We start from the raw sequence: 16,626 nt of genomic DNA on the forward strand, positions 1-16,626 counted from the left end.
CATGAGTACCATGATTCCGCTACTGCTGGTCATTATGGAGTGGAGAAGACTTATCAAAGAATAATAAAACGCTACTATTGGTCTGGAATGAAGAAAATTATCTCTGACCATGTAAGTAAATGTCTTGACTGCCAACGCTATAAAGTCTCTAACCTCAAACCCGCTGGTCTCCTACAAACCCCTGTTCAGTCCCAGAGGTTTGAAGTGCTATCTATTGATTTATTTGGGCCTTTGCCCCTCTCTCCTCAAGGTTATACATGGATTCTGGTAGTGGAAGACACTGCTAGTCGTTGGGTAGAATTATTCCCGTTAGAATCTGCTACTGCCGCTGCCTGCGCCAAGTGTTTCATAGACAACATAATATTACGATACGGAATCCCTCGTCGAGTCGTCAGTGACAACGGTACTCAGTTCGTGAGTGCGGTAATGCAACAAGTGGCGCATTGTTTTGGGTACCAACAGAACCTTATACCTGTATACCACCCGGAAGCTAACCCCGTCGAACGAAAAAATAGAGACATTAAAACTCAGTTAGCTATTCTAACAAATAATGACCATTCGTCTTGGTCTGAAAAGTTACCCGCTATACGGTTCGCGATGAACACTGTGAAGTGCGACTCAACCGGTTTCACTCCCGCGTACCTCACGTTTGGTCGCGAGTTACGAACTCCTGATGATGCAAATCGTGATTTTCGAAGCATCATAGCCAAGGACAACTTCGTGCCACAAATCACGCCCTATCTAATAACTTTGAGTAAAGCTCTTAGTGAAGCCCGCGAGACACATGAACAATCCCAAGATAGACGTAAGAAGTATAAAGACTGCCACCGCCGCTCGGTTTCGTTCGAAGTAGGTGATATTGTGCTAGTCGATTCGCATACACTAAGTGACGCGTCTAAGTCCATAACTTCGAAGTTCGCGCCGCGTCGTGACGGACGCTCTCCGTCAGATCTCCGTCCCTCAGTTCAACCTCTCCGTAGAAGAGGTCGTCCAGTGAAATCCTCAGAAGCCGACCCTCCTGCTCCACTGGTCTCCTGCCCAGAGTCTTTGACCCTTGGGTTAGACGATAGCGAAATGGGCCCCCCTGTTGGAGATGACCTTGCTCAAATTGAAGCTGAACCTGAACCTGACCCTATTGCCAGACGTAGACAACCCCGACCAAAACGTTGTCATTGCTGTCCTGTAGAGCTCTATTCCTGCTTAGACTCTGTTGCCCCACCCGCGAGTCGCCAGGGTGGTGCAAAGGGGGAGGATGTAACAGCCACACCGTTCCATGGCTGAATACCACCGAAGTTACCATAACAGTGTCCACCGAGAGTGAACGGTGACAAGAGACATATATATGTTTTGTTGTTGTAAGATGTAGGTTAAATTGTAATACATGGTTTTCCTTTTAATAAAATCGTGTAAATCAATATTCACAGTCATTACCTAACTATTTTAACTAATACCCACATCACAATATATATATATATATATATATATATATATATATATATATATATATATATATATATATATATATATATATATATATATATATATATATATATATATATATATATATATATATTGTTATGATATGTGAATTCGATGCAAGAAAACTACAAGTTGCTCTTATTTACCGGCTAGCTTTATGAAGATAAAAATAAATTTTTTAAGTTGATTAATTTGTAATATTGTTAAATTTAGAAATGCTTTTAATAAAAATTATTGAACGCCTGAAAATAAAAAAAATTTGACAAACATTTATTCTACTCACCTTGTATTCTCTAAATCTGTATTTTTAATTTAAATTTTTTTTACTTATTTGTCTTAGAACATGCAGACTCTTAACTCAAGCGAGTTCTGTGACCTGTACTGCTTGATAAAGCTATATAAAATTATATAAAGCAAAAATCACCACACAAGAAGTTTTATTTTTAATGTACTGTGCAATTATTCACAAGTGATCAATTAAATATTACACAACGATATCTTGTATAATATATATAAAAAAAATTATTTAAGATTCTTCCAATAAATAAGCCAATACTTAAACGTTTAATACTAATATGAATGGATTTAGATTTATGACGTAATACAATATTGAAGTAAGTATATGAAATTAGTGTTTTGTGAAGTTGCAACAAGAAATACTTGATCTAAGATCTAATACGTGTTTGTTTGTCAAAGTATTTATAACCATATAACCTCACTTACTATCTTTTTAGAGCGAAAACAAAGGTTTATAATCCTTCAATTTTTTTAGTTTAACTGTTTTGTTTAATGATTTTAGTAAGCAAAAGAAACGGTGAATTATATTTGGTTAATATTACAAAAGCGATAATAAAATTTTTGTGAACTTGACTTCAAATTATTTTGTTTTTTAACACAAAGATGATTTAGAATGATATAGGCTGCTTAAAAAAAAAAAAAAGGTAAGATTATTTCTAAAGAAATTTCAAAACTTGCGTTTAACTTTATTAAAGTTCACTTTCGTCTTTCAGATAATCCCTTCTCTAAAAATTTTATGGAAATCTTCAATAACAAAGATTGCATCTTTCAGTGACGTCTTCTAATGGATTAGGGCCGCAAAACTATCAGAATTATCTCTCCAATGGTTGAGAAATATTTATAAGTACCCAAAATGAATTTTAAATGATCTTCAGTCAAAAATAAACACCAAACGGTCTCTTTATTCAGCGAGAATTCAAATGAGTGGAAAAACTCACCTTTCTGGTAGCTGTGGACCTCTTTATGATGACTGCTAACAATTCCCTTATCGGAAAATATACTGTTAATCTGCAGGCTTTGTTAAAATTTAATCAGAAACGATGGTTTCTTATCGGCAAGGTAATTTGAATATACTTTGTTATAATTCAGGACTTTTTTAAGGTTTTTTAAAATACTTTTTAAAAATTGTGACTGCTGAAAAATAATCAAAAATTTTCTCCCCTTCGTAACTATTGATTTTCTATCTTTTATTTTTCATTGCTTACCAGATCTCCAAGCATTTTGACAATGTTTTTTAAGATCTGACAGGATTTTTGTATATTTTTGACATTTATGATTAAAATAAAAAATATTTTAAATTTTCATAAATTGTTAAATCTTGAGAACTATATTGACTTTTGAAATGAATTGAAACAAATACTAGAGAATTTAAGCATTCTTTTGACATATAATTTCTACAACAAATGATAATTTAAATATTAAAATTTTTACTAACAAATTTGACATACACCAATTTTAACATGAATTAGTTGCTTTTATTTTGCTTTTATTTAATTTTAAAGCTATCTGAAAGCATTTTTGATATTGAATCACTGAGAATTGTCTTCAGATTACCTGTCCATTAAAGATTATATCATTCTGAACTCTTATTTATGAGATATATCCTATTTCACCTCCTAACACGTTTTATTTTCTGAGCTCTATCCATGTTAACTGTATGTTTACTAACAAATTGAAACTTCTTACTTTGTGAATAAATGACTTAAATATTTTATCTGTTTTAGGACTGTTGAAGATTCTATTGACTTGTATATATTAGAATTTGGATTATAATAAAAATTGTAATTAATTAATAAATACAAATTTATGGTTTTTATTTCCACTCGATCCGAAGTGGTTTGATATTTGCTTTTTGTATCTTTATGTTGTGGCTATATTGGCTTATTCTGTAAGTATCTCTTACATAAATAATATAATATATATATAACGAACAATAACTTAAGTTTAAATCATAATCAATTTCATGATCAACAATTGTTTTTGGTTTAATTTTTTTTTATATATTTTTTTTTAATTGAAAAGTGTTTATCAACCAACTATAACTCAGTGGCTATAATAACTCACGTATTAAAAGAATCTTATTTCTATTATGCTAAATTTGTTTATAATAAACCAACTGGTTTTAATTATAATAATAATAAAATTATTTTGAAAACATTAATTAAATCTGGTGATACAATATAGTCCTTATTGGTTTGTTACATGTCTGTGAATTCTGCTTATTTTTGCTTTTAGTTTCTTTCTTATTGTTGAATCTAGTTTCAACTATTAAATTAACAACAATAATACAATTGTTTGAGTTAAATATATATGTGGTATATTCAATATTGTCATTTTGTTTTATGTTCATACTATTCATAAAAAAAAACTGTTTAGGAGCTTTAATTTCATAACAATTCTCCAAAAATTAATATTTCATATTTGACAATTTTTTTGGCAAATATCAAATATTCATTTTTCTTTGACTGGTTTTTTTGCAAGTTGTGTGATTGTTTCTCTGAACGTCGACACAAGTGTATGTTTCAGTGATTTTATGAATGTGTGATGGTTAAAAACAATTAAATTTTTGATTCAGTTGCATATATATGGTATACAATTATGCTGCAGATAGTTTGAATGCTCTCTTTGAAAAAAAATAATAATTAGTTTTGTTCTTTTAATTTTGCATGTGTAAGCTTAAGTTGCTTTAGTTTGTTTTATTAATGCATGTTTTATTTTGAATATATACAAAAAAATATAGAGTTTAAGTTTTATTTAAGCATGTGTGAGCTGCATTTTGTGGTTAGAGTGTAAGCTAGTTTGAATGTGACTTTATTATCATTCGGTTATTTTTAATAAGTTTTCGTTGAGGGTTGAGTTTATATTCTACTTTTGAATCCATTTTATAGTTGTTTTTCTTCCTTGGTTTCTTAGAGTTCTGCCATCTTCGTTTCAAATTTTTCCTCTCCAATCCTTCTTCTGTAATTCCATTCCAAATTTTATTATTATACTGCATAATTATATCATTATAATCTTTCATAATTCATATTATATTATATATCATATTCATAATCATAATATCCGCAATAATTCATATTTCATCATTTTTCATAAATAGCAGCATTATTATTATTATTATTCCATCTTCTGTATCCCATTCATGTCCTTTACTTAAAAAAAAATTGTTTCATTTTATAAATATAACTTAAAATTAATAATGTCTTCTTATTTCTTCACTTATTGTTCATATTTGTAAATGTCTTTTATGTTAAAAACTCCTCTAAGATACCCACTCTCAGGATATTTCAATAAATAACTATTTTCTCCATCTTCTGTTTCAACTTCATAAGGTCCCTCCAATGGTGGTAAAAGTTTGTTACAAATGTTATCTCTATAATTGCTTACCCTATGTGCTCTAATTAATACTAGTTCTCCTTTTTGAAATTTTTGGTTTGTTCTCATCTTCCTTTTGTTTTGTCTTTTCAAATATTTCTCTCCATTCTTGATGATTCTTAGTTTTACATCTTGACAAATTTGGTCATATTCAGGTTCTATTTCTATAATCCAAGGTCTTTCTGGTCTTATCCTTTTCATTAGAAATAGTGGTATCTCATTAGTCACAGTGTTTGGTAACTGATTTATGTATTGTTCTATCCTTAATAAATGTTGATCCCATACAGTGTGTTTGTTTTCTATTGATATTCTTAAAAATTTTATCACTTCTTGAATATATCTTTCCGAAGGATTTGATTGAGGATGTCTGATGCTTGTAAAACTTAATTTGGTTCCATTTCTTGTCATAAAATTTTTGAATCGGTCGTTTTGGAAATATGTGGCATTATCCAGTATGCATTGTTTAGGTTTTCCTATTTCTTCAAAATAATTGTTTAAATTATTTATGATAGTGTTGACTTTTGTATTTTTACTGGAATAAAGTTTGATGAATTTTGAAAATAAATCTACGATTACCATGATATGTTTATGTCCATTTCCTTCCGTTTGTATCAAGTCACTCAAAAAATCTATAGCTATTATATCTAAGGGCTCTTGTGCTATTATATTTTTGGGAGTATTCCAATTTGAAAAATTCTTCGATTTTTGTCTTTGACAAGTATGACATTTTCTAGTCAAGTTTTTTATTATGCTTGTATCCTTCTTGGTGATATAGTTTTCTCGAAACATTAACCATATTTTCTTACTACCCGCGTGTCCATTCTTTTCATGTAAATCCTTCAGTATTTCTTCGGCTAAATTTTTGCTGATGTAATATAACTCTTGCTCTCTAATTCTTTTAATGTAAATTTGATCTTTCAGTATACATCTTTCCTTTTCTTTCTGTGTTAAATTTTGCTGATCTTCTCTAATGGCTTGTTTTGAGTACATTCCCTCCTGTTCTTTTAATATATTTAATCCGATTTGAATTTTTCTCTCTTCTCTTGTTCCTTCCTCTTCGTTCCTTGTCAAGGCATCTGCAATGACATTATCTCTTCCTTTTATATGTCTAATTTCGAAGTTATATTCTTGAAGTAGTAAAGTCCCACGATGTATTCTATTATTAAGCAATTTGTTATTCATGATATTTATTAACGATAAATGGTCAGTTTCAATATAAAATTTTGATCCTAATAAATAATACCGAAATTTTGTTACACAAAATAGTATGCTAGCAAATTCCAATTCGGTGACACTATACCTCTTCTCGTAATTTCTGGTTACACGTGACACAAATGAAATAGGAACTTCTTCATTGTCCTGGACTTGTAACAACACTCCTGCAAATTTGTGCATGGAAGCATCTGTCTGTAGAATGAATGGCAAATCGTACCTGGGGTGATAAATTCTTAGATTAGTCCGAAATATGTCCTTTAAATTTTGAAAGGCCTGGTTTTGTTCTTCTTTCCATTTCCATTTTTGATCCTTCTTCAATAGTTGAATTAATGGTAATTCTTTCTCACTCAAGTCTGGAATTAATCGTTTAAAGTAGTTGATTAGGCCTATAAATCCTCGTAAATTTTTCAAATTTTTCGGTGCTGGATAGTTCATTATTTTCTCAATTCTTTCTTCGTCCATAGAAATACCACTTCTGTCTAATTTATATCCTAAATACGTGACCTCTTGTTGATAAAACTGGCATTTGTTTAAGTTAATTTTTAATCCTGCTTCATTCAATGCATTCAACAAAATATTTATGTGTGTTAAATGTTCGTGTGATGTGTGAGAATAAATGAGAATATCGTCAATGTAGTGTATAATAAAGTCTTCGTATTGATCCAAAATTTGATGTAAAGCACGTACAAGAGCTGAACATGCACTTTGCAAACCGTATGGAACTACTTTAAATCTATATATTACCCCATCTATCGAAAAGGCTGTAAAATCCCTACTATCTTTATGCAATGGTATCAACCAAAAGCTATGCTTCAGGTCAATTTTTGTAAAATAATTTGATTTAGTTATTTTTCCAAAGATTGCATCTACACTTTGTGGTGCTTCATATTGTGGTGTTGAATATTTGTTAATGTTCCTGGCATCGAGGCATAATCTTAACTCACCATTGCTCTTCTTCACTACCACTATAGGGTTTATGTACTTTGAATTGCTGTTTTCAATTATTCCGTTTTGTAACATCTTCTCTATCTCCTTTGAAACTTCTTTCTGGTATTTATAAGGAATTGGATATGTCTTCGATTTAAAATTTTCTATTCCTTTTACCTCAATTTTATGCATGTACTTTTCAGCCACTCGGTTCTCGGATTTTATCAAACCATCATATTTTTGCAACAATCTTCCTACATCTTCTTTCCATTCTTCTGCACATACTAAATTTTCTTCCAATTCCATTTTACTTTCTTCTGGTTCATTATTTATAAAATTGTAGTTTGTATGATTTTTAATATTGTTAATTTCCTTTATCTTTAATTCCTCTTGTTTTGATTCCTCGTCTTCTGTATTTCCAAATTTCAGTACTTCTTCTTGAATTTGTAAAGTTTTGTTTACATAATCGATGACCATTCCATTTCTGTCCATTTCGTCTGTCCCAATCAAAATATCATGTCTCATGTTTTCTACTATTATGAATTGCATACTATATTCGGTTGTATCAAATAATACTTTTCCCACTATTCCCTTCTTTGCTTCATATAGTTTTTTGTTGTTTGCACCCACTAGATTAACCTTTGGAATTGAATAACAATATTTTTGAAAATTTAATTCATTAATAACTTTATTGTCAATTAGTGAAACTTCAGAACCCGTGTCTATTAAAATTTTAACTTGTTTTTGAAAGAATTTACCCTGAATTAAAATTAACCCTTGCAAATTTTGATTTTTCTTTTCTTCCCCAAATGTTATGAACTCCCTTGGATGCTCATAGTGACATACGGCCGCATTTAGCAGGTGCTTTATTGAAAATTTGGTGATTGTGAATCTGTTGTGTATTGTGTGTCAAAGGGTTGTGATGGTGATGATGTGTTGAGTGTTTCAATTGGTGACTCTTGTTGACTGACGTCGGTGTATGATTGATGGTGACTTAGAAAATTCACTTGTCTTTTTTGGTTATTTCTATTTATATCTTCTAGACTTCTAGTGTTATGGTTTCGATTGTTTGTGTAGTTTTGATTTGACTGTTGTTGTGAATTGTTTGTCTGATTCTGTTGAATGGCACTGTTTGAAAATGCATGATTCATATTGCCATTGGAGTTAAAGTTTCTGTTGTTATTATTGTAATTATTTCTGTTAAAATTTCCGTTGTTTTGATTATTGTAATTACCGTTTTGATACCGTCCATTATTTCCATAGTTATTGTTGTTAGTTTGATTGTTACGATTATAGTTTTGGCGATTAAAGTTCTGATTATTTTGGTTGCGGTAGTTATTATTATTATTCCTAAAGTTCGAGTTATTATAGTTGTTGTTACCATTATTTTGTCTATAGTTATTGTTAAAATTACGATGATTATTGAAATTATTGCCGTTCTGATTATTGTTTCTGCTGTAGTTATTGCTCCCATTGAAGTTGTTATTATTATTATTATTTGCTTGGTCATTGTTTTGATACATGGGGTTTCGTTGCTCATGCATCATCAAAAATTGGCACAGTTTGTCTATTTCTTTAAAGTTGTATAACATCATGATATCTTCCAATGTCCGATCAAAGTGTTGCACGATACAACCCACAATGTATTCTTCGTTAAAACCACAGTCTAAGTATTGAGCTGTGCTGTAAATTTGCATGGCGTACCGGTGGTATGACATGCTACGATTTGGGTTGTATTTGCCACTTAACAGCTCGTTTTTGATTGAACGCTGTTGTGCTTGACCCCAGAAATATTCACTGAATTTGGTCGCAAAGTCTTCCAGATCCACCAACTCATTTTCTTTGTTCGAAAACCATAGTAACGCCTCATCCGTCATCTGGTTTCTGATGAATTCTTTAAAGTCTTCGAAATTTCTGTAAGATGCATATCTGTGCCTAAGGAATTTCATGAAAGGTACTGGATGCTGCTGTTTTATTCTTCCACTAAAATAGATTTTACAATCTCTTTCGACCGTTTGTACAACCGGCCTTGCATCCAATTCCTTCTGTGTCACTTCTTTAAGAGACTCTTGTACTCTCCCAATTTCTTTCTCCATTATCTCTTTGGTCTTATTCATATTTTCATCTATTTCATCTTCTTTTTTCTTCCACTGTTCATTAATGTCTCGTCGAAATATCTCTTCCTTCTGCTCAATATGATGCTCCAGCTGTACTGCCAACACTCCCATTTGTTCGTCAATATCTTCGAACTTTTTTTGGTTATTTTGTTGTTCTAGCTTCAAATTTTGTTCCATTAATTCAATCTTTTTATTTTGAGTTTCATTATTCTTTTCCAGCTGTGCCGATAACACTTCCATTTGTTCTTTGCACTGCTCTTCCATCTTGGCCATTTCTAGGGTTAACTCTTCTTTTACTTCTTCTATCTTCTTTCCCAACTTATCCTCAACCTGTTGTGCCATCTGTTGTATTTTGTCATCAAAATTTTGTGTTATTTCCCGTTTTATTTCTTTTTTTGTATCTTCAAGTTCTTTTGTCATATGTTGTTTATTTTCTTCTGCTTTCTGGTTTATATTTTGCTCAGTTTTTTTTATTTCCTGTAACAAAATTGCCATCATCTTGTGAAAGTCCAATTCATCCTTCTTTACGGGCTGAGCTTGGTCTCCACTTGCCATTTGCCTTTCCATTTGTGCTTCTTCTGGCTGTCTTTTCTCCTCCATTGTCTCCTGTACTTCTTCAGTCTCTTTAATTTGTTCTTCGGTTCTGTCTGTCACTTCCTGTTCTTCTTCTACGTTCTTATGTGATCTAGTCTTTCTTTTGTCCATGTTTATTTTTATTTAATTTCAATTCACTCAATAAACTTATTATCTACACAAATTATACTCTTAACACCCTGTATATTATGTTATTAAATGTTTAAGGTACACCACTGGTTAATACTTTGTTATAATGCACTACCTGTCACCGTCCAAATACACAGCCACACGTTGGGCTCGCCAAATTGTTATGATATGTGAATTCGATGCAAGAAAACTACAAGTTGCTCTTATTTACCGGCTAGCTTTATGAAGATAAAAATAAATTTTTTAAGTTGATTAATTTGTAATATTGTTAAATTTAGAAATGCTTTTAATAAAAATTATTGAACGCCTGAAAATAAAAAAAATTTGACAAACATTTATTCTACTCACCTTGTATTCTCTAAATCTGTATTTTTAATTTAAATTTTTTTTACTTATTTGTCTTAGAACATGCAGACTCTTAACTCAAGCGAGTTCTGTGACCTGTACTGCTTGATAAAGCTATATAAAATTATATAAAGCAAAAATCACCACACAAGAAGTTTTATTTTTAATGTACTGTGCAATTATTCACAAGTGATCAATTAAATATTACACAACGATATCTTGTATAATATATATAAAAAAAATTATTTAAGATTCTTCCAATAAATAAGCCAATACTTAAACGTTTAATACTAATATGAATGGATTTAGATTTATGACGTAATACAATATTGAAGTAAGTATATGAAATTAGTGTTTTGTGAAGTTGCAACAAGAAATACTTGATCTAAGATCTAATACGTGTTTGTTTGTCAAAGTATTTATAACCTCACTTACTATCTTTTTAGAGCGAAAACAAAGGTTTATAATCCTTCAATTTTTTTAGTTTAACTGTTTTGTTTAATGATTTTAGTAAGCAAAAGAAACGGTGAATTATATTTGGTTAATATTACAAAAGCGATAATAAAATTTTTGTGAACTTGACTTCAAATTATTTTGTTTTTTAACACAAAGATGATTTAGAATGATATAGGCTGCTTAAAAAAAAAAAAAAGGTAAGATTATTTCTAAAGAAATTTCAAAACTTGCGTTTAACTTTATTAAAGTTCACTTTCGTCTTTCAGATAATCCCTTCTCTAAAAATTTTATGGAAATCTTCAATAACAAAGATTGCATCTTTCAGTGACGTCTTCTAATGGATTAGGGCCGCAAAACTATCAGAATTATCTCTCCAATGGTTGAGAAATATTTATAAGTACCCAAAATGAATTTTAAATGATCTTCAGTCAAAAATAAACACCAAACGGTCTCTTTATTCAGCGAGAATTCAAATGAGTGGAAAAACTCACCTTTCTGGTAGCTGTGGACCTCTTTATGATGACTGCTAACAATTCCCTTATCGGAAAATATACTGTTAATCTGCAGGCTTTGTTAAAATTTAATCAGAAACGATGGTTTCTTATCGGCAAGGTAATTTGAATATACTTTGTTATAATTCAGGACTTTTTTAAGGTTTTTTAAAATACTTTTTAAAAATTGTGACTGCTGAAAAATAATCAAAAATTTTCTCCCCTTCGTAACTATTGATTTTCTATCTTTTATTTTTCATTGCTTACCAGATCTCCAAGCATTTTGACAATGTTTTTTAAGATCTGACAGGATTTTTGTATATTTTTGACATTTATGATTAAAATAAAAAATATTTTAAATTTTCATAAATTGTTAAATCTTGAGAACTATATTGACTTTTGAAATGAATTGAAACAAATACTAGAGAATTTAAGCATTCTTTTGACATATAATTTCTACAACAAATGATAATTTAAATATTAAAATTTTTACTAACAAATTTGACATACACCAATTTTAACATGAATTAGTTGCTTTTATTTTGCTTTTATTTAATTTTAAAGCTATCTGAAAGCATTTTTGATATTGAATCACTGAGAATTGTCTTCAGATTACCTGTCCATTAAAGATTATATCATTCTGAACTCTTATTTATGAGATATATCCTATTTCACCTCCTAACACGTTTTATTTTCTGAGCTCTATCCATGTTAACTGTATGTTTACTAACAAATTGAAACTTCTTACTTTGTGAATAAATGACTTAAATATTTTATCTGTTTTAGGACTGTTGAAGATTCTATTGACTTGTATATATTAGAATTTGGATTATAATAAAAATTGTAATTAATTAATAAATACAAATTTATGGTTTTTATTTCCACTCGATCCGAAGTGGTTTGATATTTGCTTTTTGGATCTTTATGTTGTGGCTACATTGGCTTATTCTGTAAGTATCTCTTACATAAATAATATAATATATATATAACGAACAATAACTTAAGTTTAAATCATAATCAATTTCATGATCAACAATTGTTTTTGGTTTAATTTTTTTTTATATATTTTTTTTTAATTGAAAAGTGTTTATCAACCAACTATAACTCAGTGGCTATAATAACTCACGTATTAAAAGAATCTTATTTCTATTATGCTAAATTTGTTTATAATAAACCAACTGGTTTTAATTATAATAATAATAAAATTATTTTGAAAACATTAATTAAATCTGGTGATACAATATAGTCCTTATTGGTTTGTTACATGTCTGTGAATTCTGCTTATTTTTGCTTTTAGTTTCTTTCTTATTGTTGAATCTAGTTTCAACTATTAAATTAACAACAATAATACAATTGTTTGAGTTAAATATATATGTGGTATATTCAATATTGTCATTTTGTTTTATGTTCATACTATTCATAAAAAAAAACTGTTTAGGAGCTTTAATTTCATAACAATATATATATATACATATACACTTTTATTATAATTTTATATAATATATTTGTTTATAACAACTCTAGAACGACTTGGCTAATTTTGATTTTAAAATATTTGTATGAAATAAAATAAAATAAATTACATAAAATTAAAGAAAATTCAATAAAATTAAATAATATAATTAAATAAAATTACTTTTATATAAAATTAGATAAAATTAACAAAAAATTATATAAAATTAAATAAAATTACTAAAATTATATAAAATTAAATAGAATCAAATAAAAATAATTAAAATTAAATAAAATTATAATTATAATTATAAACCATTATAAAAATTAAATAAAATTAAATACAGTTAGGTAAAATTAAATAAAAATAAATAAAATTATACAAACTTAAATAAATTTATAAAAAGTTAAAACAAAATTATAGAAAATTATAAATAATTATAAAAAACTATATGGATAATAATGAAAATGTATATGATGAATAAATTCTATATTTTATTTAACACATTTTGAAAATTACTAAAATCATTAAACAAAATTTTTAAGGAAAAAATTTAAGATTTCTAAATTTTAAAGAACTTACCTACAATGTGTTACCTACAATTTTAAAAATTAAAGTGTTTTTATAAAAAAGATTAACAATTTAGTAATAAGCAGACATACAATTCCATTAACCTACATATAGTAATAACACGGTATAAGAAGTTATGCCGGCACTCCCCTAGTGCCACGATCTTTTCGTTAAATATTTTGTGAAAACTGAATTTTTTTTTACAGGTAGACGATGCTTTAAAAAAAAAGCTTTTAGAAAATCCTTGGTCTCCGGATTCTAAATTCAAATTTCCATCTTCCGGTCCCAGAAACTTAAAATTTCAGATGCGTTGGTTAACTGACTGGAATTGGCTGGTATATTCCCCAACAATGGATGCTGCGTTCTGCAAGTTTTGTGCGTTATTTTCCACTGTTGTAGGAGAGCAAGGATTGAGCGCAGGAAAATTAGTTAAAATTCCATTTAGAAAATGGAAGGACGCAAGGGAAGATTTTAAAAAACATTCCGAAAATCTCTATCATAAAAAGTGTTTAGAGAAAGCGGCTAATTTTCTAGCAACATATACTGGAGAAAAGGACAATATTCAATTAATGCTTAATAAAGGAAGAAAATTGCAAATAGAAAAAAATAGAGAATCCCTTAAACCTATTATTAAGACGGCTATTTTTCTTGCTAAAATGGGGCAATCTTTTAGAGGACATCGCGATTTTGGACCTTTCGATTTTAACGCCCCACCACAAAGAGGAGAAGGAAACTTTAGGTCTCTTTTAAAATTTAGAATGGATTCTGGAGATCATATTTTGACCAATCATTTAAAAACTGCCGGACAAAATGCGACTTACATCAGTTGGCGAATTCAAAATGAAATAATTTCTATATTTAACACCATAGTTTTAGAAAATTTGGTAAAACGAGTAAATGAAGCGAAATTTTTTAGTATTCTGTGTGATGAAACCACCGATATTAGTGGTACAATTCAGCTATCATTTTGCGCTAGATTTGTAGAAAATTATAAAATTCATGAAGAATTTTTACAATTTATTCCGGTAACTGAAACCACCGGAACTGGACTAGCTCATACTATTTGCTCGTTTATACAAGATTTAGGTTTGAATGGTAACAATATAGTTGGCCAAGGATATGATGGTGCCAGTTCCATGAGTGGTCATATAAAAGGCGTACAATCTGTTGTTCGAAAAGAATTTCCCAAAGCTATCTATGTGCATTGTTGCTCTCATAGTTTTAATCTTGCGATTTCTCAAGGATGTTCTGACTCAGAAATTCGAAATTGTATGGGAACCGTAGAAGCCACTTATAATTTTTTCAACTATCCCAAGCGGCAAAATGTTTTAGAAAATCAAATTGATCAGTTGGAGCAGAAGCCGAAAGTAGAAAAATTAAAAAGATTGTGTGCAACAAGATGGATTCAAAGACATGACTCAGTTCATGCATTTATTTCCTTACTTCCTGTCATTATTAAAGCACTGGATGTTATTACAAACTGGAGTGATAACAAAACTGCCACTGACGCTCAGTTGCTGTCGGCTGCAATTTGCAAATGTGACTTTCTTTTGAGTCTCTTTGTGGTCAACTCGGTGTTTGAACTCACTTTACTACTTAGTAAGTACCTTCAAACAGAAAATCTAGACCTCCGTTTAGCTGTTGAATCTGCAGACAAAACGAAAGAATCACTAGAACAGTTAAGACAAAATGCAGATGAAACTTTTACCAATATTTTTGGGCAAGTATCAGCTCTTTGCGATGAATTTGGTGTTAATATGTCTCTTCCAAGGACAGTAATTTATCAAACAAAGAGAAATAATGTACCAGCCTCCACACCAGAAGAATATTATAGAAGATCAGTTTTTATCCCCTTTTTTGATGAAATTATACAATCCATAAATGATAGGTTTGTTGCACACAAAGAGATTTTAAAACCATTTCAGGACTTACTAAGTGTACAGTATGATGAGACGATAGCCAAATCATTTCAAAGTCTAGTAGATTTTTATGGACTTGATGAAACAAACATAAAAGGAGAAATCATACTTTGGAAACAATTTCTAAAAGATTTTCGACTTAAACCGACACCAAAAATGCTCTTGAAGCTCTTGATATATGCAACAAGAACTTATTCCCTCTAGTTTATAATTTACTCCTAATAATGGCGACCTTACCTGTAACAACCTGCACGTGTGAAAGGTCATTTTCGTCGCTAAAAATACTAAAGACGTATTTAAGAAATTGTACTAGCGAAGAGAGACTAAATGGTTTAGCTTTGATGTTTATCCATCAGGATATACAAATAGATGAAGAAGAGGAACCATTTGGCTCAGAAGCAACGCCGTTTGGACATTTTATTATAAATTTAATTTGTTTACAGTTTATTATTTATCATACAGTTTAGGATTTAAATTAATATTTTTGATTATACATTGTATTTAGATATAGATGCCTGAATCTTTAGCACTAGTACACTAGTAACTAATACCCAAATTTTAAGAACTCAACATGAAGGTAGCATAAAAAAAAATTCGGTGCCCAACCAAAACCCCCCCCCCCCCCACAGGAAAATTCTGGGTGCGCCACTGCAACCAACTATACCTCAAACAACCTGGTTTCAGAATTTCAAAGCTCCTCGTAAATATATTACTACTATAAATCAAATACGCTTTGGACATGCATGGTACCCATGCCATTTATTTAAAATTAAAGTCATCGATGGTGACAGTTGCAAACATTGCGGTAAGCTAGGTGACCTCGATCACATCTTCTTTGAATGTCCTAAATTTATTCAGCATTCAAACTACCTGTATACAAAATTAACTAAATGCAATACATACGCTCCATATAATATACAGTCCTTGTTAGCCATAGGTTCTGTAACAATATATAATTTAATTATAGAATTTTTGTCAGACACATGCATAGCTTTATAAATCTGGTACTCGTTCATGAAAATTTTCATGAGCGTGTATAGGGTTAGACTTGTACCCTTTGTTTATCCTATATGTAACAATACCTTATCCGTGGTCCAGTATTGTTAGACTACAGTAAACCTAACGCGGTACATTTGCTGTGATTGGTAGGTGGGCATGTCTTAATTTAAAATTTGGCGGGTTTAATGTTTATTGAACTGAAAATGGGTTATTGGTAGGAAGAGGATAATATTCGTATTTTAGGATAAAGCAGACTTATTACA

General features: G+C 30.0%; 1 protein-coding gene and 1 long non-coding RNA gene across 2 annotated transcripts; both read left to right on the forward strand.

Moving 5' to 3' along the window:
• The first annotated feature begins 2,019 nt into the window (after positions 1-2,019).
• On the forward strand, positions 2,020-10,434 carry LOC140446835 (uncharacterized). Its single transcript, XR_011951511.1, has 4 exons — positions 2,020-2,420; positions 2,490-2,835; positions 3,501-3,664; positions 10,209-10,434. It is a non-coding gene; the product is annotated as an uncharacterized lncRNA (long non-coding RNA).
• Positions 10,435-10,735: 301 nt separating this feature from the next.
• Positions 10,736-15,956, forward strand: LOC140445534 (52 kDa repressor of the inhibitor of the protein kinase-like). The gene is made up of 4 exons (XM_072537626.1): positions 10,736-11,128; positions 11,198-11,543; positions 12,209-12,372; positions 13,652-15,956. Exon 4 carries the CDS (start codon positions 13,751-13,753, stop codon positions 15,566-15,568), a length of 1,818 nt encoding a protein of 605 aa, XP_072393727.1. The 5' UTR covers positions 10,736-11,128; positions 11,198-11,543; positions 12,209-12,372; positions 13,652-13,750; the 3' UTR covers positions 15,569-15,956.
• The last annotated feature ends 670 nt before the right edge of the window (positions 15,957-16,626 follow it).

Source organism: Diabrotica undecimpunctata, chromosome 7 (assembly GCF_040954645.1).
Source record: "Diabrotica undecimpunctata isolate CICGRU chromosome 7, icDiaUnde3, whole genome shotgun sequence".
In the NCBI taxonomy this organism is placed as follows: Eukaryota; Metazoa; Arthropoda; class Insecta; order Coleoptera; family Chrysomelidae; genus Diabrotica; species Diabrotica undecimpunctata.

Excerpts from the sequence above, each read along its gene's own strand:
- LOC140445534 (XM_072537626.1), top strand. The coding sequence starts at position 13,751 with ATGCGTTGGTTAACTGACTGGAATTGGCTGGTATATTCCCCAACAATG.